Source organism: Papaver somniferum, chromosome 8, assembly GCF_003573695.1.
Source record: "Papaver somniferum cultivar HN1 chromosome 8, ASM357369v1, whole genome shotgun sequence".
In the NCBI taxonomy this organism is placed as follows: domain Eukaryota; kingdom Viridiplantae; phylum Streptophyta; class Magnoliopsida; order Ranunculales; family Papaveraceae; genus Papaver; species Papaver somniferum.
The window spans coordinates 129,993,574-130,019,742 of NC_039365.1; the positions used below are offsets into that span (position 1 = coordinate 129,993,574).

The window sequence follows — 26,169 nt, forward strand, 5'->3', positions numbered from 1 at the left end:
ATAAAAGAATATACTACCCTGATGACTCGTAGTGTTCCAACTCGATTGGTCATCCAACTACCACCAATTCAGGAGAACCAAAATTTAGAGTACACGGAGTTGAACATAATTATATTAGAGGACTTATTATTTGAACTCATCCAGAAGCGATTCGTCATATTTCAGTGCAGTTGTTTAATATCAAAAGTGTTGGTTAAACTTCAACATAGAAAGTCACTAACAAGCTAGTTAGGACAAGATTAGGAAATTGATGTAATCCTAAGGGAATTAGAAGTCATCTAGTTCTAAGAAAAGGAAAGACATGTAATAAGGTAATAGGACTAGGAAAAGGAATTCATAGTTCTATATATATATGATCACCAAAGTTGTGGTTGATCATATGAGCAATATTAGAGCTTTGTGTTTAGTTTTGAGAGATTTGTCTTTATATAAGCTAAGTTTCATCTTGCAGTTGCCATTAAAAAGGTCCTCAGACCCGGATGTTCCATGTTATTCCTTCCCATCAATACCAGCTCCACAAAGCGAAAGATTGTCAACACTGAGAGACTATGGTACAACAATGGATATACAACGGAAAACTACGATGTTCGTGAAACCACCGCATGGTATACCCTTGGGGAAATGGTTTGCGCGGTATTCAACGAAGAAGGATCACATGACCAAAATCCAGACTTGGTAGCGGCGGACACAAATTTCTCACTCCCAATTATTTTTTATTGATAACCATTTTAAGTTTATAAATTAGCCTCACTTCGGCCCGCTAGTCATCATCACCCATGACATCGGATGATGGGAAATGTAGCGGATCCTAATTGACAGAGAGAGGTCTATTAACATTCTTTTCTATAATACTTTTCACGGGATGCAGATGCAGATCCCACAGAAACACGCAGTGGAGATAGGTGACAATATCTACACGTTCAATAACAAATGTATCTAAGAGTTTGGGTTATCCTACTCAACGTAATCGTCGGACCTATTATACAAAGGGTCTATTACATAATAACCTATGCACGCATATCTTGTTGTATGATTAGAAGTCGAAGGTGGCTGCACCATGAACGTCATCCCATCTTCCTTTTATGTGACACTTCAGTTTTCATCACCATGGAGAATAATGGACATAAGTGGAGATACCCAATAATGGAAAGGAGTCATGACCTTAAGTTTGAATCAAGTTAAGTGAGACTTATTTGTCCTTTTCAAGTGTCAACCCCGGCTTAACCACGGGTGCAGCGCAAATCTATTTCATAAGGGAAATTTTTATGGTAGAATTCAATCTATTCCAAGCTTGGATAAAGTGTATAATGCCAAGTCTAATGGTTCCAAGTTGGGGTCATCCACACTATTTCCAAGCTATGTTCCATGGAAGATATGTTGGAACCCAATAAAGTGACAGTCTGAATCGCGGTAACGCTATTCCGAATAATGCTCAATGTTGAGGTTGATTTAAATCTGATGGTCTCTTTTCACCGTCAAATTTGTAGGCCAAGATTGAACACGATTTGGAATCGAGTTTAACGCGATTCTGAATAGCGGTTTCGTTTTATTTTACCATCCACCATTAAACTTGAATTTCCATGATCAACCCCAAATATATAGGTGTCATGGAATTTGGAAGATGGAATTCTTCCACCATAAAACTTACACTAAATCATTTGTAAATATCGGACACTTCCCATGTAAGTGTGTCGATCTTCTTGCGTCTCCATTTCTTCCTCTGTACTAAGTTCTTTTAATTGTTTGTTTACTTTTTTTGTTTTTTTGATTAAATAGATAAGGTTATTCAGTTCGTACTAAAAAGGAAGACAGTTTAAAGCTATTTTCATCCGGTGAAGATTAAACAAGAACATCAAGAATAAGACAAAGTAGATAGGAATAATGCTCACGTATGATTTTGCCTTCTGAATTTGAATGAAAGACTATTTTACTTTATTATTTAGTGAGATTATCTTTATAATCAAAATCTCAGCTCCCAAATCCGTTTCGGTTTCCTTGGCTAGGTTACCCATGAAACTCACTGGTAGGCTAGCACGGCAACCTGTTCAATTAATGTAGCAGTACGTTGTTGGAGCTTACCTTGTTATGCTTCCAACTAGTTAATGTAAGATGTAATACTCTTTATTTAATAATAATAATAATAATATCAAAATTAAAGGTTTTTATTTTAACATTTTTCAGCTTTTAAGGGATCTGATTCAACAAATTTATTATTCTTTTTTTTTTTGTTAGGAAAAATTGATTTTATTAAAAATAAGAGAATTACATTTTAGAGTTGAGAAAATCAGGAACACTTCCCATTCATTCTCTTGAGGTTCTAGTCCTCTTACTAAACTTAGTTGCTTGATCAGCTAAAATTATATGGTTTCTTTTAAGAAATTCAAACTTAACCAAATGAAAATTATATGGTTTCTTTTAAGAAATTGATTTTATTCATTTTGAATGTAGTCTGCTAACGCGGCTAACCAATCACCAAACCAATCTTTAGTCGGTCAATTTAGTAACCAAACTGATTACAAATCCATTCGGACCGGTTGCAAGAGACGAAAATTTGACTGCAAAATATCCTTGCACACAAAATTTTGCCGCCGAACCTGTGCCTTGTGTTTCTTGTAGTGACATTGGATGTTTTATCGGTTTGACATGATTCGGTGGGTAGCTGATTGATATATTATCCCAGTCATCACGTAATAACATAATCACATAACACTAAATAAAATGATCTAATCAGAGAGCTATGTGTTAGGCTCTTTGAACTTGGAAGTAGAGTCAGTCTACTGCTCTAATTAGGCTCTTTGAACTTAAGCTCATTATTAGGGAAGTTAGAGATATTTGGTAAAGATAAAGAGCACTAATCTTAAACATGATTAGATAGATCCACCAATGGATTAGAAAGAGAAAAAACGATTTCCTCATCAATAAAATTAGGAGAGTTTTTGGTTAAAACAAAAACTAAAGCAATAAAATAAAACTAGCCCCATAACTTTGGTCGTTTGGTGCCCCCTCAGTGAGTATGTAGATGAAGGTGGGGGTGGGGGATTTTGTATTTTCTCGTGTGTTTTTAATAGGGATGTATTTAATAATTTTGTTGTTGGGTAAGGGATTCCCAAGTGGATGGTTGGGACCCAAAAGCAGTGTTGTCCGGTGAAATGGAGAGGGGGACAATCAATAATAATTCCCTCTCTCTGTCCTCTCATTGGTGTTTCTTCTCCATTTTTGAGTTGAACCTGGACCACACTCCATTTTTCCTATTTAAGAAGACACTTCTCTTCTTCTTTGTCATTCACAATTCAACAACACACACTCAATTGATCAAAGCACATTCTCAAACAACACCAAGAAAAAGAATTTGATACTACTTTGCATTTCTCTATCAGAAACCATGAAAATGATGAATGATTCAACAATGGGAGGATCAAAGAGAAAGTTAACCAGAGGACTTGGAGGAGTTCTTAGAGAACAGAGAGGAAGACTTTATATTATTAGAAGATGTGTAGTTATGCTTCTCTGTTGGCATGATTGATTTACTAATTTCAAGTTCATAAAGATGAAGAATAAGATGGAGAGAAGCTTTTTATCATCGTCATCACGGAAATCATTTTTGAGTGTACATATACTGAAACGGATTTAATGTCGTTTAACGATAAATTTAACAATTTTTATGTATTTTACAATTAGTCTTTGTATGTATACATCGGAAAAAAATTTAATCAAAATTCAAATTTCTAAAACTTCGAATTTCTCCACTGTTCGTTCTTGCTATCTCCCATAGTGCACTGTCAATTGATATTTAACCAGTCTCCTATAGTCAGTTTCTGAGTTAATTTACTAAATAAGATTACGGTACTAAAGAAACTAATTTACCAAGTATAAGTAAACAACCCATTTTTTTCCTTCCATTCCATGATCTCTATTTTATGTGGTAATAGGTGTTCTGATTGTTAAACATGAGCATAGAGATTTTACAGTTGTTGTGAGATTAACTCAATGTATATATTGATAGGTAAAGGTGTTTTACGGTTGTTGTGAGATTAACTCAGTGTATATATTGATAAGTAAAGGTGTCTGCTTTTATACAAACTTACAGAACTTGATAAGGCAAAAATAAGATACACCTAACAATATCTAGGATAAATACATTAGGAAATATACGTGTAGTTACAACCGTATAACAACACATTAATGTCAAGATCGTATAATATCTTGACCATATATTAACACCCCCTCAGACTCAAGGTGGTGGAGTACACATCTTGAGTCTGGAAATTAAGAACCCAAGACGAGCTGCAGAGTGACTTTTGGTGAAAAGATCGCCCACTTGAAACTCTGATTTGACATGCGGAAGAACAATTGTACCTTTCTTAAAATGATGACGAGTAAAATGACAATCTATCTCGATGTGTTTTGTACGTTCATGAAAAACATCATTGTGTATAATCTGAATAGCAGCCTTGTTATCACAATATAATGGCGTAGGTGCAGAACTTCGAACTCCCATATCACAAAGAAGCCATCGTAACCAAATGAGTTCAGATGTGGTGTGAGCAGGAGCTCTATACTCTGCTTCAGCACCTGAACGAGAAACCACACTTTGATTCTTACTTCTCCATGATCAACGAGTCTCCCAAGAACACACAGTAGCCTGTAATAGATTTTCTGTCTGTAATATCCCCATCCCAATCGGAATCAGAGTAAGCTTGAAGAGTGAGATCAGACTTGGATGAGAAACACAGACCTTGATGAAGAGACCCCTTGATATATCTTAGAATTCTGAGAACAGATGCATAATGAGTAGACCTTAGAGAACACATAAACTGACTGACTATGTGAACTGCATGACTTATGTCTGGTCTCGTAATGGTCAAGTAATTTAGACTCCCTACTAGTTGACGATACAGTGTTGGATTAGATAGTAGAGTTCCATCTGTAGGACTGTATTTTACATTCAATTCAAGAGGCGTGTCAGTTACCTTATTGTCAGACAGGCCTGCACGCTGTAGAATCTCAGATGCATATTTGACTTGTGATATGAAATAACCAGTGGGTGACATGCCAACTTCAATGCCAAGAAAGTAACTTAAAGATCCAAGATCTTTCATCTTAAAACAATCACTGAGGTATGATTTGAGTTCATTAATACCTTGTAGGTCACTTCCAGTAATAACCATGTCGTCAACATACAAGAGAAGAATGGCAATTCCTTTTTCTGACGATATGACGAACATAGCTGAACCACAGAAGCTTTGTGTAAAGCCATACTGGAGAATTGCATGGATAAACTTCTCAAACCAAGCACGAGGTGCTTGTTTGAGTCCATATAATGCTCATCGAAGCCTACATACTTGATTAGGTCCATGAGGCAAACCAGGAGGAGGTTGCATGTAAACCTCTTCTTGTAACTCACCATGAAGAAAAGCGTTTTTCACGTCCATTTGATGAAGCCCCCATTGTCGTGCTGTAGCAACAACAAGTAATGTACGCACTGTAACCATTCTGACCACTGGTGCAAATGTTTCTTCGTGGTCAACACCATACTCTTGTGTATAATCTTTTGCAACAACTCGTGATTTACATCGTTCAAACTCACCATCTGACTTGGTCTTAACTTTATAGACCCATCTGCTTCCAACAACTGATTTTACAGGAGAAAGATCCACCATTTCCCATGTCCCTGCCTTTGCATGTGCTTCCAATTCATCATCCATTGAATCTTTCCATTCTGGAATGGCTGCAGCTTCTCTGTATGTTTTTGGTTCATAAAATGACAGAATAGAAGACAAGGAACAATGATAGTCTACACACTTAGCTGGTGGTCTTCGATTCCGAGGTGGCAAAGAATTTTCTTCAGAACAGGATCTCGTTCCTGAGTTGCACTGTTAGGTTGAGTCGTAGAGTGGTCTTGGTCATCCGTATTTGGTGGATCAACAACTAGAGGAGATGGACTTTCAGGAGTAGATATAGGAAAAGTGCTAGGATTGGATTCACTAGGAAATGGATCAGAATAAGTGAAAGACTCAAAAGATGATGATTTGCTGCTTGGAAGTGACCAGAATGGAACTTTCTCCCAGAATGTGACATGACGAGAGACACGAAGCTTTCTATTAACTGGATCATAACAACGGTACCCTTTTTGTTCAATACCATAACCAAGGAAGACACACAAGACATTCTTTTGACCAAGTTTATGACGTTCACGTTCTGGAAGGAGTACAAAACAAGTTGAACCAAAGACTCGAAGCTCAGAATAGTTTGGTTTCTTACCATAGACGCTCATAAGGTGATTCCTCCTATGACAGTTGTTGGGACTCTATTGATGGTGTAGACTGCAGTAAGGACTGATTCTCCCCAGAAATTTGAAGGAACTGAGCCAGAAATTAACTGAGTTCTAGCTGTCTCTATAATATGACGGTGTTTACGTTCTGCAACTCCATTTTGTTCTGGAGTTTCAGTACATGACAGTTGAAGAATGGTGCCTTGGGTTTTAAGAAATTCTTTGAATGGATTGGAAATATATTCCCCTCCTTGATCAGCACGAAAAACTTTGATCACTTTACCAAACTGAGTTTTTATCATGGTTGAGAAATCAACATATAACTTAAGAAAATTGCTCTAGAGCTGAATAGATATACCCATGTATAACGCGAATAATCATCAATAAAACTGACATAATACAAAGCATCCCTTTGACATAATTGGAGATTTACCCCAGACATCAGAATGTATAAGAGCAAAAGGTTCAGTTGAGAGAAGTGCTAAGATTAAAAGAAAGAGCTGGTTGTTTTGCCAGTTTACAAGAGATGCAATTTGGTTCTTTATCTAACTGAGTATCTCCTAGTAAACCCTTATTGATCATATATGAAAGACGAGAAAAGGAAACATGACCTAACCTAGATGCTAAGACATGAAGGGAGATATTGACACAGGTGCAGTGGGAGTAGCAGCTACGACATGACTTTCAGATTCTGCTGAGAGAACAAGATATTGAAGGAGATACAACCGACCAACTCTGCGGCCTATCCCAACTAGCTTCCCGGTTTTGAGATCCTGTATAGCACAACCAAAAGGAAAGCAGTATGTGTTATAACCTTGATCACACAGCTGACCAACTGAAATAAGATTCATTGTAATATTTGGTACAAGAAGCACATCTGGTACACAAAGGTTATTTGAATTGTTGACCAAGCCTATATAACTTGCAGTTACTGTTGATCCATTAGCAGTACGAATCTTTGGGGTGATGACAGGATGAAGACTTTCAAAAAACTTTTGATTAAAAGTCATATGGTTTAATGCTCCTGAGTCGAGAAACCATTCAGTTGAATAAATACCTGAGGTGATAGAGAAGGCAGATGCAGCTGTAGGATTGTTACCAATTGAGAGTGCTTGTTTAATCATCTCTTGAATATCAACAAGGTTTGGTGCAGAACTACCACCAGGTACATCTAATGCACATGAGTTTGATGTTGATGCAGGTGAGACTGGGGCTGCCATAAATCTGGTTGGTGCACTGGATTTGTTTCCTCCATTAGCTTTGATTCTTCTCATGTTTCTTGAAGTTGGTGAGGTGAAAAATCTGGATGAACAAGTTCCTTACAATACCCACACTGTGTTGTGGGTGTGTCAGGTATTGTTGGAGAAGGTGAGGAATTTGCTGATGAAAAATTGCAATTCCTTGCAAAGTGCCCAAAAGTCTTGAAATTGTGACGCTGCACTTGAGAGATGTCACGTTGCACTGAATCACTTGAGTTTCTTGAAAATTTATTTGAACTTGAACGTGTAGGCACCGAAAACACTTCTGATATCTTTGGTGTGATTCTTTTTCTTGTTTCTTCTGTAACAAGTTCAGATAAAGCAGCTTCCACAGTTGGAAGAGGTGATCGATGAAGAATAGATGCTCTAACATACTCAAACTCATCACATAAAGCCATTAGAATTAGAATTAAACGTGTTTCCTCTCTATACTTCTGCCACAGTTCCAAATCTACAGTCCATTTTGGTTCCATAAGTCCTAATTGATTCCATACTATAGACATCTCAGAATGAAAAACAGAAACAGTCTGATCATGTGGTTGCTTCATAGATCTAATATCTTGTTCAAGTTTATATCTCTGAGAAAAGTTGACGTGAGTGTACCTTTTTGAAAGAAAATCCCATGCATCTTTGGCTACCTCAAAACTGGTGAGTTGCATGCTTATAGAAGGAATAACCGTGTTTCCAATCCAAGTGAGAATCTTGTTATTGTTAATCTCTCATTCTTCTTTTGGATCCTTTGTTTGTACTTCTTTTCCTTTGTCATTAGAACTACTTGCTGTAGGGGATTTTTCTGTACCATCGACATATTTCCGCATACTCTTTCCTTTAAGAAAACTCCTCATGATGAATGACCAGTGATTGTAGTTTGTTCCATCAAACCGAACAGTGATAGGTTGAAAATCTTCTCTTGACATGATTTCTATGTTTCTGAATGTAGGATTTATACTTTGAACTAGGTTATGATTAGAAGGCAAAGACTAATGTTTTCTTTGGATTGTATTGCAGCGGAAAACTGATTGTTGGATCTTTTCTAGCTCTGATGCCATGTTAAACATGAGCATAGAGATTCTACAGTTGTTGTGAGATTAACTCAATGTATATGTTGATAGGCAAAGGTGCCTGCTTCTATACAAACTTACAGAACTTTATAAGGAAAAAATAAGATACACCTAACAATATCTAGGATAAATACAATAGGAAATATACATGTAGTTACAACAGTATAACAACACATTAATGTCAGGATCGAATAATATCTTGACCATATCTTAGAACTGATTAGAAGATATGATTATAATAAGTAGAGATGTTGACAGTGATCCAAAAATTTTAGATTATCTGTATTATGGGTATCAGTTTCACATCTGCCTATACGGGCTATATCGACGTTGTATCTACCAATATCAACAGATATATACAAATACAATCTGATACCGGGTAAAACCAATTGCAAATATTGCCTGCTGTACAATTCTTTACACATATTTAGAAAATAAAAGTACATTTGAAAGCTAGGAATTTATTTATTAATTAAAAGAGGTGACAAAAGAAAAACATTAGCATTAGCTAGTAACAACATCCTATAAGCACATGGATTTGGCCAGAGCCGGAAACATGAGAATGGGGGATTCGGGTAATACCAACCAAAGCCACCATTGGCAATGATACGACGAAACGATATCACCGGCAACGGTGACGTGTCAAACCGAGGTCGCTAATAACGATGACATGGCACGGACGGGCTGCCCTCAAGATAAGACTAGTGATTTCCTAAATAACCCCAACTGTAATAGTACACATGTACGACTAATAATAGAATACTTACTAGAAAAGGTATTAAGGTACACGTGTACGGTATTTCCATATCATGTTTTGCCTATAAAAGCAGCAATCCTCCAGAATTAGAGGTAGAGCTTTTCATAGAATTGTACTGCGTATTGGAATTAGTCTCCTCTCAACCTTATAATAATATTAGAGTGTTTACATTTGGCGACTTCACTGGGTACTAATCTCAATACCACTACAAAATATTGAACCATGACCTCCAGTGCATCGCATAATCGTGCATCCGAGGTCAAGACTCACTTATTAATCAACCATCTAATTGCAGGATCAAATCAAATAACTTCTATAGAGCACCATCGAAGAGAACAAGAATCAAGACCTATGAAAATTGAAGTAGAAACCGAAGTAGGTTCCCCATTAAGAGTTGAAGCAGGAAGAGATCCTGAAGACAAAGTTATACGTGACGGGAAATCCACTTCACCAAACATCAGCAAGAGATGGGTTGCATGCACATCTTAAACATTTTCTCTAGAGAAGACCCACACAAATATATTGAAAAATATTTCCCAAAACAAATAACATTTTTGGAAAGAGAGAGAATGATTGAAATCGGACACTTACTTCCTGTTTACATTATGGTGTCGGTGGGAAAGAACACATTAACCAGAGCTTTCGTAGACACTGGGGCTTCCTTGAATTTGATCTCTCAAAATACCATTCATAGTCTAAATATCTCTCAAATGGCAATTAGACGTTTCGATTCTAGACTACGGGACTTCAGTGGACAAAAGCAGCAAACAATCGGAACAATACAATTATAGATCACCCTTAGACCTATCAAAGCCATTGAACTTTTCCACGTCACAGAGGTAGATCTAACTTGCCACATCATCTTAGGACAGTCATTGCTAGAAAGGCATGGAATAATACCATCAACAGACCACCAATGCGTCAAGTTCTTATATGAAGGGAAGGAATGGCGTGTCGAAGCCACAAAGGACCCGTTTACGAAGGCAGAAAAGGACTTTTTCCCCGAAGCAGCATTATATAGCCAACAAAGCGTAACATCCTTTGAAGACAATCCCCGAAATAGCCAAGAAGACAGGGGAGAGTCGAGCAATCGCAAAAGGCATTTCCAAAGCCGCATTAAGCATGATGGGAGAAGAATGTACTGCCATGTCGACAGAGAAGATACATAAATTGAAGAGGAGCAAATAATGCATGCAATTGAGGATTTAGCTATCGATGAACCCGAACACGCTTGGGAACGTCCAACCACCATTCTCAATCAGAGTGCAGAACCAACAATTCCTTTAAATATAGGGACTTCAGACAACCCCAAAATACTCCAAATAGGAAACAACCTAATAGAAGGAGAACGTGAAGAATTGGAAGGACTGCTAATTGAATTTCAAGACGTGTTCGCCTGGACGTATGAAGATATGCCTGTATTAAATCTAACTCTCGTCCAGCACGAACTCAAAACTTCACCATCTTTTAAACCAGTAAAACAATCGCGCAGGAAGTTTTCTCATACGGTCGAGGCACAAATTAAAGAGGAGGTCTCCAGATTACTCGAAGCTGGATATATCAAACCAATACATCATCCAACATGGTTAGCCAACATTGTACCTGTGGAAAAGAAAAACGGGAAAATCCGATGCTGCGTCGATTTCCGAGACCTCAATCAAGCATGCCCCAAGGACGACTTTTCTCTTCCCCTCATTGATCTTTTGGTCGATTCAACCGATCATCATGAAATGTACTCCTTCATGGACGGTTATAGTGGCTACAACCAAGTCAGAATGAAAGAATCGGATGCACCTAAAACAGCATTCTCTATGCCAGTAGGAAATTTTTACTATGTCGTCATGCCATTTGGCCTAAAAAATGCCGGCGCCACATATCAGAGAGCCATGACTTTAATCTTTCACGACCTAAATCACAGCGAAATGGAGGTATATGTGGACGACATAATCATCAAGGCTAAAAGGAAGGCTGATCATGTACCTAATCTCCGTCGTGTACTTTCTCGATGCCAAAGTTACGGTTTGAAGATGAACCCAACAAAATGCACATTCGGTGTGACTTCGGGAAAGATCCTCGGTTTCAAAGTTACCAAGAACGGAATCGAACTAGATGAAGACAAAGCAAAGGCTATTCTAACAATGACAGCACCCCGAAGTAAAGATGAGCTGCAAGCATTAATAGGAAAAATCTCATATGTAAGACGTTTTATCCCTGTATTGGGAACCAGCATGGAGAGTCTCCTACCGCTGCTGAAAAAGGGTGTTAAATGGACGTGGGGAGTAGAACAACAGTCAGCACTCGACAAAATCAAAGAATGCTCAACACACCCGTACGTGATGCGACCACCGATCCCAGGAGAACCATTGTATCTATATGTGGCAAACACAGACAAGGCCATCGGAGCAGTGCTAGTGCAAGACATGGGAAACGACAATCTGACTCCAATCTATTATATTAGCAGGGAGCTGAGGGAACAAGAACTCCGATACTCCCCAACAGAAAAAGCATGCCTCCCACTGATTCTAGCAGCACAAAAACTAAGACACTACATGCTCGCACACCAAACGTACGTAGTCGCCTCGGCAAACCCAATGGCGTACTTTTCCAAAACAACCATCCCATCAGGACGAATGGACCGATGGTCCGTGCAGCTGCTAGAGTTTTCACTACAGCCATCCAAGCCACGAGGAATTCGGGGACAAGTTATCGCGGACCTCCTAGCGGATTTCCCAGGGAGTGATGTATCTACACTCCACACTGACATACCAGGGGAAGTGGCTTTAGCCGAAGAAACAAAACCATGGTTTTTGTATTTTGATGGCTCTTCACATGGCTCTATTGGCGAAACAGGAATAGGATTATTTTCCCCGACCGATGATTGATATCCAAGGCATTCAAGCTGGATTTCCCGTGTACAAACAATACAGCGGAATACGAAAGTTTTCTCATTGGTCTCAAAATAGCCCGGGATCTTCATGTTAAGAATCTGGAAGTCAAAGGCGACTCACGCCTCCTCATACAACAAATGTTAGGCGAATTTAGCGTCAAAGAACCTGCTCTTGATACTTACAAAGATAAAGCTCAGAAACTCATAAAAGACTTCGATTCGGTATCACTTGCACACACGTGGAGAACTTCAAACAAGCACGCTGACGCTCTGGCCACCTTGACATCCAGTCTACAAATGTTGTACTCCATCGAAGAAACCATCATTGTAACCAAGAACACGATGCCATCAACATGGTTCAAAGATGTCATTTTCGAAGATGAGAACGACTGGAGGCGTCCGATCCTGCAAGACTTTAAACAACAACCCGAAGACCGGCAATTAGCATGGAAGCCCTTAAGCAAATACAAAATCATGGATGGAAGCCTTTACTTTGTCACTACAACTGGCATTTTATGCAAGTGCATCGGAATCGAAGAAGCAAAGAAAGTATTATCTGAAATTCACGAACGAACTTGTAGTTTCGGACTCGAAATCCCTTTACAACAAAGAATCCAGCGAGCAGGATTCTATTGGCCAGACATGATATATCACTTTTACCGAAACAACGGCTTCCTCCATAGCCCCAAGGATTGGGTTTAGCTCATCATTGTGTAAACACGCTCAAAATATTTGTTCATTGCTTCAAAAATTGTTTACAAAGATAAAATGGAGAGAAAATGATGAAAATCGGGTGTTTAAAACTCTTCCCCTAATCACTTCCTAATCACCCATCCCCCTTCTCTTACATCTCAGGAGCTATTTATAACCCAGCAGTAACCACAAATATCTCCAATTACTCCTCAAAATCTTCACAGTGAAGGAATATTATTCTCGGGAATAATTTCCTATTTTTTTCTTTTCTGCACGCATGAATGAGCTGTAAAATATCTCTAATTACTCCTCAAAATCTTCACAATGAAGGAAGATTATTCTCGGGAATAATTTCCTATTTTTTTTCTTTTCTGCACGCATGAATGATCTGTAAAATATCTCCAATTACTCCTCAAAATCTTCACAGTGAAGGAATATTATTCTCGGGAATAATTTCCTATTTTTTTCTTTTCTGCATGCATATTTCTCACAGTAACACCAACAGTTAGTGAAACAAAAATATATTTGTTCCCTGTTTTAGCTTATCACGCGTCTGTTTAGTGTTGACGTGTTCCAACATGCATATTTCTCGAAATATATTGATTCTAACTCGTGACAGGATAATCTCTCAACGCAGCTCCGAATAGTAAATGTCCTCCGGGTTGCCTTTAACACTTTTTCGAGCCAATTTTTCCGAAAATGTTTATTTCCTAAAAATACATAAAAACACAATATTAATACAAAAATCGAGTACCAACAATACATGAAATTAAGGACAACGTATACACAAAAATGTGTCTATCAAATGGCCCTTTCCGAATTCGCAAAGTAGGGGACCCGGATACTACAAACTTGAACATATTGATGGCACAAAGATCAAAGGGAAGAAAAATTACAAAATCAATGGAATCTGGTTGAAAAAGTTCCATGCCTAGGTAAAAAAAAAGGTGTCTACATTAGTTTTCTACTCTAATAGTTCTTGTTTTCTGGATAAAACACCGATACTTTTGATGACATGAGTCATTCCTTATTTCGGCTTACACCGAAACAACCACCATTCACTACAACACATGTTCGGAATCATCTCCTCACAAAAGGCATTTAGATTTCTTCCCGAAGACGTCGGTTGAGAGCACTTTCTAAAAAAGAACATGACCCCACAAAAGGTAGCCAAAGACCTACCAGATGGGAAGACTACAACTTACAGAATGAAAAATCGGAAAGATTGCTTTTCTCCTACAAGCCATGGCATCTCCGGGTCTTTACCCCACTAAAAACATAATCTTTCAAAGATCTTTATACATCTTGTTGATGAGCTTATCTACACTCCAAAAGGAAAAAGGCCAAAGTGATACAATTCACATTAAACAAATGTCCCTCACGCTTCGAGGTGTAACAGAACCTCCACAACATAATCCCACCAAAGGGGAGTCCAAAACAAAGGAGGCGGATAACACCCTTTTGGAAAATCCGATAGTGACAAAATTAACGACATTCATTAAAAAAAAAAAAGATAAAATAAAGAGAAAAGAGATATGCGCCATAACAACAGACAACAGTAAGTCTAATTGCCACATCCAAAACATCCACTAATGCATACGGTAAATATCAAACCCGAAATAATAAAGTTCAAAGTAGAACAACTACAATCTTACATAAGATCCATTCATAACTTATAAGCAAGGGGAAGAAACCTCATGGAAACAAACAAAGCTCCCCTCGATCCCGAGCCAGAGCAACCCTCACTGTGTCTTTCCCACGAAGTGCCGAAAGCACTCGGAAGGATGTCATCAACTGCTGCCTCTGGCAATAAACAAAGAACATCGGTAATAAACAAAGAACAACGGAGGCAACAAGAGACCCTCATCATGGGCCTCATCCATCAGGCGTTCGGAATTCTTCACGAGGGTATCCCAATGATCATGACAAGCACAAAGATGGTCAAAAACAATGGAGAAGACCCGAGAGAAACGTTCAAGAAGATCTATCTCCAATATTAGGCGAGCACGCGACATCATGAAAAGGAAAGAAGAAAATCACGCAAAATCAACACAGCTAAAGCTTTTCTTTTATAAGGGAAGAAGATCTGAGAGTAATTAATTACAGTCATTAATATGCCTAACTATGGCTAGAAACACTGAAAACAAAGCAAAAAGTAAGAAGGCGGGCGGGGGGGGGGGGGGGGGGGGGGGGGGGGGGGGGGGAGCAGCCATCAACAAATCCCATCAACACTTTGGAACTAAGCCTCTCGACATCGGAAAATATCTTGATCCACCTCCTCCAAGAAGGCACGAGACTCATCCAACAACCGAAGAGCTGACACACATTCGATATTTATGTCTAGGAAAAGTTGATGAGTACACTCCAACACTTCCGTATAAACTTTTGACTGAAGCGCCATACCATATGTTTCTAATTTCTCCACCCACTTGGCACAAAGACGAGTACGCACCGCCTGACGATGAGATAACAAACATTCCACTTCTTCTCGGACCAATTAAAAACGTCGAATCTCTTTCACAGAGCTGCCCCTAACTACAAAGCCAGGCGACACACCCAGAAAAACTGAATTCCCTTCTCGATGGTACGACATCCCGAAATCAAGCAAGACAGAAAATAAAAAGGGGGGAGAGAGAAGGAAAGAAATATAAAAAGGAAAAGGAAACAAACTACAAATAACACATGCTAAGAAGGAATTTATACCGAGGTCAACAACAAAAGGAGACACGTGGAAGGCAGGAGAACTTGATACGAAGACGACTATAAAACGAAATTATACTCCAACATACACAAGCCTTTAAAAAGGAAACACTTAGATAGAAGCTCCGAGGCCTGAAGCTATAACCAAAATGGGGCTTCAAAAGGACGAGAAAATACATCAAATTGACGGTCTAGGAAAACTACAACACAAGCTATGATTGATTTACCGCGTTGTACTCTTTTTTCTTCGGTAAGGTTTTGTCACACTGGGTTTTCCTTCTCAAGGTTTTAATGAGGCAATATACGTAAGTCCAACTGTGCTCCAATTCTTATCCAAGACCATAGCAAAGCAATGCAGCCAGCCGCTAGATTCATAACTAAGAAGGGGCTTCAAATAGATGAGAAGACGAAAGAAACAAGACACATTGGATTGATAAATCCGAGGATATGCTCTTACACAAACTTTGACTGATTTCCAAGCCTGCAAGTATTGAAAAAACAGTCAGGGGGCTAATGTAAGCACATGGATTTGGCCAGAGCCGAAGACATGATAATGGGGGCTTCGAGTAATACCAACCGAAGCCACCATTGGTAATGATACGACGAAACGAGATCACCATCAACGATGACGTGTCAAGCCGAGATCGCTAATAACGATGACATTGCACGGACGGGCTGCCCTCAAGATAAGATTAGTGATTTCCTATATAACCCAACTGTAATAGTACATGTGTACGACTAATAATAGAAGACTTACTAGAAAAGGTATTAGGGTACACGTGTACGGTATTTCCATATCAGGTTTTGCCTATAAAAGCAGAGCAATCCTCCAGAAAGAAGTAGAGATTTTCAGAGAATTGTACCGTGTATTGGGATTAGTCTCCTCTTAACCTTATAATAATATTAAGGTGTTTACACATACCAATTTACAATTAGAGTTGGCAAGAGAGTTGGCAAGAGAATGCCCCTGAAAATTATCGGCAGTTAAAGGCCAGTTATACAAAGTAGTTTTAATAGAAAGTTCTCTAATTCCCATTGTATATTCTATCATGTCTCTATATCTCTACAAAATCCACCAGATAATGAATGGCAACATAATCTATAACTTTTTTTATTCTTCTTCGTCTGCTCTTCTTTCTACCCTATTCCCATAATATAATCTTAACATTATCAGTTAACACCAATTCAATCTGAAACTGTTAATGAAGTAAGACCACAACTTGAAAGAGTACTCACAATGCATAAATAAACGGTCGTTAGTCTCAATATGGTTTGTGCATAGTAAGCAGTTGGGAGATTGCACTTTTCCATATTTATGAAAGAAATCCATAATAGGAGCACCATTGTCACAGAATGTCAAAACTAAGAAATACACATTTAGAGGGATTTTGGGGTTCCGTGATTGTGTATGAGGAAATATTAATAAACCATCGATATCTATGGATTTATAAGCACCGAAAACGGAGAACTCACCTCCCGAAATCAAATATAATTCGTCTTCACCATCTACTAAATGATCAACTGGATTTTCTATAAGTTGTTGCACCACCCCTCCCAATTCTGTATAATATTCCTGGTAAAAAAAAATGCCATCCACCATTAAAAGTATACATGTCTTTAATTGTACCATTTTTAATCCTAGAAAGCTTAAAAAGAGAAGGAAAACTAGAGGACGATGGTAGTTTTTTGGCCACTTATCTTTCCAGAAAAAAAACCCAGCCCTTTTTTAATCTCCGCTCTTGAATTTGAAGTAACTACCTTCTTGTATTTTATAATTCCATCCCATAAACTAGAACCTAAAAATATATTAAAATTAAAAGGAAGAATTGCATTAAATAGAAGCACCAAACTTCTGGAATATTACCATCCTCCATAAAACATTTTTCTCTCTTCCGTATCTCCATATCCATTCTACGGGTAACACCTTGTTCATAAATTTTAATTTCCCGATTCCTAGACCACATCTACACTTTGGTAAAGTATCTTTTTCCCAACCCCACCTAACTCCTTTTTCTGTAAGTAACGGAGGAAACAAATTTCTCGTAATTTTGTCCATTTTTTTAACCACACATGCTGGAACATTAAACAACTTAAGATAGTAGATAGGTAAACTGGCGAACACGCTACTAAGAATTAGGATGTTTGTTATGATATTCTCAAGAAGTTTCAGCAAAAATTATCTTCTTGAAAAAGAACCAGTTTATATAAGGGGGTAGACTCATTATTAATAAGATAGAAAGTTATTGTTTTCAGCATTCACATTGGAATTTTCGATCACGAATTCTATATCTCTGTTAGTCTTTACATGTCAAAATACTTATGAATATTGGTAATATTAAGAATTCTTACCTCTAATGTTATTTTTCCATGGACATGTTCTCGTGTATGTATTAAAATGTACGAAGAAAACAACGAAATATTTAAATGTTTTAAGACTTAGAACTTAGTGATCAATTATTTTCAGAATAGATAATTAATGGAATTTCAACATACAATCTCATTATCTAATGCATGAAATTCGTGATCGACAAGAAGAGTCATTTGAAAATCATCTAGTTTCTACACATATCTTCTACAAATAGAACATCAGTTAGCAACTCAAAATCAATTGTTTACTAGTTATTCAAATTTGTAAGAAGACGAACTTTTGACATATTAATTATCACATTATTATTATAAGCATTAGAGATAATAAAATACGCTTAATCATATCTACTGTAATTAGGTTACACATGTGTAGATGGGGGAAAATGATTTGTTGGTTTTTACGGAATTGATGAGATGACCGTGCAGAGACTCCTTGAACCGAGAAAATGCTCAACCTCACACAGATGCACTGCAAGAAGGTAGTACTTTAAGTTCGAGATATCAATCTGTAGGACTTCGGCCTAAACAAGGACAATGGCCGTTCCAGAGTCAGTTCGGTCACAAGAGAGGATGGGTTGATCTGTAGGAGGGAAGCTGAGAAATGTGTGAGATCAATGGTAATCGAGATTGTAGGTGTGTTGTGTATTCTGCGTAAGAAAGTTCTGAATGATTGAATTTACTCAGTTGAGAGTGATTGCTCAGACGATGAGTTCATGTAGACGAAAGATTGTCTGTATGAACTTGTCGAGAAATTCTTATTTGTTTCAATCAGGATTAAGAGGCCTTTTTATATTGCTGAATTGTAAACACCTTGATCCCATGAAGTATGACAGTTGCTGGAGTGAAAGAGTGGGGAAGTGGGAAATCGTGTCGAAACCAATTGCTCATCGTGCGGAGACTTGGTTGATTTTCCATCCACTTCTTTGCTAACTCCTCCAACTGATTGCACGACTCGTGTGCATGAACACACGTATCGTAGACCGCCAGACCAAAACCCTAGTTAATATCCCCCATGTGACACGATTGACATCTCATGGTTGTGGGGTCAGTTGCTGACTTCATAGGACGATGAGTCCTTGTATTGCTGAGTTGAACGTGATTTGCAAATATTCCGAGACTCATGAATTGAACATGTATGTTGAGATACAGGTATCATTGACGAATAAATGTTGATAACCTGAGCAAACTGTGCTGCTGAATCGTTGAATATTGATAGTTGAACCAATATTCCTAAGTCTGAGCAAATATTGTTAGTCTTAGCAAATATTGCTCATCTGAGCGACTGTTACTCGTCTGATGAATTGTTGGTGACATGACCAAACAAAATATTAATTTAAGATACTGACTGCTAGGCCGCGAATAATAATGAAAATGTTAATCATGGGATCAACGTAAAATTATTAGTATTTGAATCTACTCAGAATTACGTTTTTACACAGCTCTGGATTGGGAACCCTAATTTTGATCAATTGTTGATCAATTGATGATTTATTGAAAATCAACCAAGGACTGGAGGAGGGACCGGCTACATGGGATGATGATTCGACCATGTAACGCCCAAATGCTCAAGTGAGCAAAAATACCAAAGTCTCTTGAAGACCAGTTGATAAAAAGATGATTAAATGTTGGTTTAAACATTTTTTTTAAAATAATGCTCGTGTGAGCGTTAGGTAATAAAAATTAATTACGGAGAGATGAGGGACCTACCAAGAGGGCATGGGACCGGCCCTTGGTGGTTGTGGGACCAGCTGATGGTCGTCTGAGCGAACTCCCAGTCGTTTGAGAAGAGTTTGGACCCAATATGAGCAATTGAGCAAATTAGGTCAAAATTATTAAAACATGTGGGACCGGATATTTGCATACCTTAGGGTCAGCCTTGGTCGGTCAAGGAGACATGCCCACGTCACCATAATGTTTGTGTCTCAGTCCTGAGAATTTCGGTATTTTCCGATGCGCGTTTGAGCAACATTTTGAGAAAATATGAAGTATTCAGGGTTTTGCTGAAACTGGGGAATCTTCATGAGATGATGAAAAATAATTAATAAAATAGGGGATTTGCAAGTTGTGGGACCGGCCACGGCTAGGGCATAACCGACCAGCTAGCAATCTCGGTCCCGCAGCACCTCTCCCAATTTTATGTAATTTTATGTATTTTCCCTGATGTGAGGGTAATATCATGAAACTGAGGAATTTCATGAAGTTAAGGAATTTCCATGAGATTATGGAAATAATAATAATAAAATATGGAGTCATGAAGTGTGGGACCGGCTATGGCCAAGGCATGGCTGGCCGGCCAAAGAGCCCGTTCCAAGGCACTTTTTCCAATTTTATAATATTTTTCATGATTTTAGGGAAATATCATAAAATCAAGAGGTTTGTTGAAACCAAGGAATTTGTTGAAATCAGGGAGTTTCCATGAGATGAGGGAAACATAAAAATAATAATGATAAAATAAGGTGCGTGTGGGACCGGCTAGGGCATGACCGGCCAGCTAGGGCCCGGTCCCATGAGTTTCCCTAATTTTACATTATTTTCATGACTTGAGGAAAATTTCATGAATTCAAGGAATTTTCATGGGATGAGGGAAATAATAATAAAATAATAAGGAGTCATGAGGTGTGGGACCGGCCACGGCTAGGGCATGGCCGACCGGCTAGTGAGTCCGGTCCCACGACATCTTTCCTAATTTATTATTATTTCTTTGATACGAGGAAACACCATGAGACTGGGGAGTTTCCTTGAGACGAAGGAGATTTGCTCAAATGAAGGGATTTTCATGAGATGAGGGAAAATAATAAAAATATGATAAAATATAAAATTGGACGTGGGACTGGCCACGACACGACCGACCGGCCGGTAGGCCCGGTCTCCCAGCGCCTCGATCAATATTTTATTATTTATTATTTCCTTCCTATTTTGCATAGGTTCATCGTTCCTTCGTGTTTTGGAATGCTCGTTTGTACATTCAGGTGCTCGTTTGTGCATTACTGCTGAGTACACTTGCACCATTTTGGTCGGGGCTTACTCGAGAGCTGCTCAGATGCCCGTACGTCAAATATTTATCACTAACGCATGCAATTCTGTTGGGAAGAACCACAAATTGAAGTGACGAAATATTACGAAGGATCGTAGAATATTGTTGAATATTCAGTTAACGATTAGAGATAATTAATTGATGGCTCTATACTACCAGGCATGCTGTCTATGAGCATTAATTATCTGAGAATTGAGAGATCTGAGCTTGTTGAAACGTCATATTTCCTTTATATAGTCAGGGAAAACATTGTTGCATGTTGAAGACGTTGTTGCTCTATACTAGCAGGGAAGCTTTCTAGGAGCCATCCAATCATTCGATTCTATATAGATTAAATTACTGAAATTGCTCAGTATTTATGAGATATGTCGTTTCTTCAGCTGAGAGACTGCACATCTACATATACTCTGAGAGATAAAAATCTCAGTCAGAGATTCTTGTGGCATGAGCTTTCATGCTTTCCACGAGAGACATGAGTCTAAATACTCATCTGATTGATAGATCAGGAGTACTGCAATTACGGTTTTATGGTTTTAACCCTTGTCGAAAATCCACCATCTACATTAAGTCCCCTGCTTAGTGAGGGACAGTCATGTTCCTCGGTCAGCATTGAATGGTGATTTTCCATTGACAGACAAAAACAAGTAATTGAACTTACAACTTGTTTGTTTGAAGCTGACTCATCTGAGTCGTCTGGATCTGACTGAAATCACCTGACTCATATGGATCTGACTCACTAAGGTCTGACTAAGAAAATGTGTTTGTTTTAGAGTCAGACCTGACTCAACTGACTGGAAACTTTTGGACAGAAAACCCGAGATTAGATGACTTGAAATACACGAGACATGAAACAACAAAGAGAAGGAATACAAGTAACTGGATATAACAAAGATGTTAAAACTATACTGTGATTTACATAAGACAGGGTAACCAGAAATAAATGAGATAATCCTATCTTTCCATTGACTCCTGGTAGGTTCAGTTATCCTTAAGTGTCCATATAGCTCCAGTGGACATAAGTCCCAGCTTCTTGACCTCTAAACCTATGGATAGCTGTGGAATCATAGATTAATACGTTGCTAGACTGCAACTTGAATGTGGGTCTTGCCGGAATATCCACAATTTGACATGGCTTCATCACAATTCCAAGATTGAATGTATTATGATTACACTAGAATTCCAACCGAGTAAGGTGAAAACTTCAAAAAGTAACATTAGTCAGAGATTCAACTCTACAACGAGAGAAAATGTAAGCTTTTACTTATATGTTATATCAACGGAGCTTACTATACAATAATATTGTGTATATGGGATTTAACTTAAAATAGTTATTCACATTGACACCATGATCCGGAAAAGGTAAATGTTACTCACATTGACACCACGATACAGAAGAACTTTAACAATATCGTGTTTTCCAGCAACAACAACATATTGTAACAATCAGCCATGACCATTCGAAACATCCGCATTAATACCTTTGTAAGTAACATGGGCATGCCGTCTTTATGCCCTGCAACAATAAAAAACATTAAGAGCTACTCTAAAACATCTGAATTACACATTTAAAAAGTTAGCAGATCAGTTGGAACACAACCTATGGTTCACTGCGACATGATGTAAAGGACTGCAATTTCAAGAAGATATCCACAACGGACAAGCGCCCTTCCATGGCTGCAGGGTACTTGTCTCGAAACTACTATCCTAAGTTCATATCATGATTATGTATCCTCGCAGGGTACTTTCCATAAACTACTCGACATGTAGAAAGTAAACAAAACATCTGCGAACAAAATTAAATCAACGCAAAAACTACAAGGAAACATTATTTTACTGCTACGCATTTTCAAAAACACATAAATCTCACAAACCTAACTTTGTTGAAACTTCTAAGACATATAGAAAATTACTATAACACTTTCATAATCCATACCCTTAATTACAAACTCCAAAATGACTAAAACCCATTACATAAAAACACCATTACATTCAAGAACATTAAACAAAAAACCCCTAAGAAATTACAGAAATGTTATCATAAAAAAAAACGTATAACTAACCTAATTTTGTGAAGAAGTTGGCATCAATCAATCTCGTACAAATTAAAGCTCAAATTCAGAGATTTTACGCTTTTCAAATCATACAAATCGAGCGATATATTTTCAAACAGGAAGTAGAGCAAGAGTCTTTTTCAGAAATATTTCTACATGAGTTTCCAAATTGGCAGGAACAAATCTCGTCTTTTCGTTTGAGTCAGTGATGGACGCATCGTGTCAGGGGTGTTTTTATACCTGACTCAAAAGCCAACGAGTCAGAGGTAACCCCTGACTCGGACAGCGAGTCAGGTGCTTCAAAAAGTTTACACCAAACAGTCTGACATCTGACTCGGTGCGATTCAGGGGTTGACTCAGACCCAGGAACCGAATCAGATGCTAACAAACAAGATGTTAGTCGTAAGATAAGACGTTAACTGATTTATGACTGAATGAGCAAACCATGGCTTGAATGAAAACCCCAGTGGCCTGATAGAGCGTCATCCAACGAGCGTAAATTAGTGTAGAGACGCTGATTTGATGATGGAACCCTGGTTGGTTAAGGATTCACGGGTCGGGCCCGAATAAGGAAATCCTTGTGAAATTAGGTTTTGGAAATAAAATTTGGTATAAAGGGGATTAATCCTTTTTTTCTTTTTTTTATTTCACCAAAAACCAAACATCACCTTCATCACCTCACCTCCTTCACATCAACAGTAGGAGAATGAAGAATTCCGGGAGCGCTACCGCCTTCCGACCGGAGCGACCACCGTCCGGCCGGCGCCGACCAGGTACGTGGCAATTTTTTTTTTTTTTTTGATTACTGATTTCATGAGCTTTTCATGCTTTGATCATGTTAAAATTTTATACATGTGTATATATGAGTGTGAGTTCTGTAGAAAAACCCTTGTTTTATTAAACGTATGTTCATTCGATCGTTAGTTCAAGAGACTAACAATAATCCCTAGCTTGAGAGATATTTTTCTTTTGAAATAGGCTTGTATCCAGTGATAAAATTTTGTTATAAGCTTTCATGGATACCAAAACTTTATCTCAAAAGATGTGAGCTTAAAATCAAAATAAACCCTCGTTTCAAAGATAAATGATAGTACGAAGGAAAAAGATTTTTTATGAAATCGTGACCAGTTCATGGATTTGTTTTTTGATACCGTGACACATATAATGCCATATATTTATTTACGTGAGTAAATATAGGTTTTGAAAATTTTACGTGAATTATTCACGTTAATCATTGTTTCGTAAAATCAAAACATGGGTTTTGAGTAACCCTCGAAATTAGACAATTTATTTATGGTGAAATATTGTCTTGGTGCAAGTTTCATAGCTCAGTTGTGGATGTTTATACTATGAAAATTATGTTCATGACTTTATGAAAATCAGTTTCGATTTTCAAATGATAAAGCTTTGTTCGTTATTGCAGGTTTCAAGGAACGAACTAATTTTGGAGTGTTAACTCTTATATCACAATCACTGCTAGTGGAATTGAAAAGAGGTAAGAGTTAAAGATTACCATTTTTGTAGATGCCTGCATGAATATTTTGTTGTCAGATTGTGTGGCTCCATCATATTGTCGAAGTTTGTGTCTTGTATGACAATATTCTGAAATAATGTTTGCGCATATTACAGCTACTTTGCAAAGATGTCTGGCTCCTAGGAAAATGATGCTTCCAGAGACAATATATGTATGGATGATACTTCCGCTGGTGAAGAAGAAGAAGAAACTCCTAGGCTCAAAAACGTTCCAAATATAGATGATGTGTTTTTCGAGGTTCAGTAGGGAACTGAAAAACGTCTTCAATCTCCAGCATTTCGTCTTCTAATAAATCCTAGAGAGGTTGTTCAGAAGAAACTAGTGACTCCTCGAGCGGCTAATTGATTTTGTATTGAACGAGGACTTTTTCTTGCATCAATTATAGAATTCAAGCTTTCTCGACGACCTTTAGAAAAATTCTCTAGATGGGAGAGACATATGCTGGATTTTCCTCGTGTTAGAGCCATGTTGGATAAAGCAAAAGTAACCAGGGCTATCCAAGCATCTGGAGATTTTTTCATTTTCCATGATGCACGAGGTATTGTATCTCTTCTTGCTCGCTGGTGCATTCCAACCCATACCTTCATATGCGTATGGGGAGAGTTTACCATCACCTTGGAGGATGTAGTTGCTTTGTTGTATCTCCCAATCACGGGTAACTTTCCTGGAGACCTTTCAGCAGTCTTGATAGTCGAGATGGAGAGAATTAATAAGGCGTCTGGCAAAGGTTGTTATGCCCACTGGTTAACACACTGGTGGCCACGAGATACCCCACTTTACGAACATGACGGTATGTTATCTATTGCTACTTTCTTGTATTTATGGATGTCCAGGGACGTGTTTGAAGACATCGGAACTTTGCTAAAGCCATTTTTAATTCCTTTTGCCATCAAGATGGCTCAAGGTGAACAAATTCCCATAGGTAGTCTATATTTTGGTTCTTTGTACTCTAACCTGGACTCCTTGGTTATAGAATCCAGCATTTAGAATGGATTTATGAAGATTAAATGCTACGCCAATACGATGTTTCTCCAGGCCTTGATGTGGGAGCGCTTCAAGAATTATGCACCTATTCCTCGTAATATCTTGCAAGGGATGAATGCTGCTGATTCTCGTCGTATTTTTCCTGAGAAGGATAATGCTAGGATTATGCGCTGGTCTACAAAGCAACCTCAATCCAAGAAACGTATCATCGATGTGTTAGACAATGAATCTGAGTTCAATTTCCGCCCCTGGGTGCTAATTCCTTCTTATGTTTCTCAGTTGAAAACTTTCAATACTGAAGAAAGTATGACTTTGAAATCTGGTGTTGACTTGAACTATGGCGAAATATCCTTCATGTTGAGATGTACTCCAGGTCACTTGATATCAGCAATATATGGAGACTTTTCAGTAGAGGAATACAACATCGATAGAGCAGCTCGTCAGATGGGTATGGATTAATGCGTTCCAACTTTTCGAAGAAGGAAACCATCAGTGGAACAGCTTAAGACCTGTTTAGATCGCACACGTGTGGAAGGAGGTTCTTACTGGTTTCCTTGTTCTAAACGAATCA

General features: G+C 38.2%; 1 protein-coding gene across 1 annotated transcript; it reads left to right on the forward strand.

The window, feature by feature from the left end:
- The first annotated feature begins 3,227 nt into the window (after positions 1 to 3,227).
- Positions 3,228 to 3,731, forward strand: LOC113301557. Its single transcript, XM_026550329.1, has one exon. It carries the CDS (start codon positions 3,383 to 3,385, stop codon positions 3,521 to 3,523), a length of 141 nt encoding a protein of 46 aa, XP_026406114.1. The 5' UTR covers positions 3,228 to 3,382; the 3' UTR covers positions 3,524 to 3,731.
- Positions 3,732 to 26,169: the final 22,438 nt, after the last annotated feature.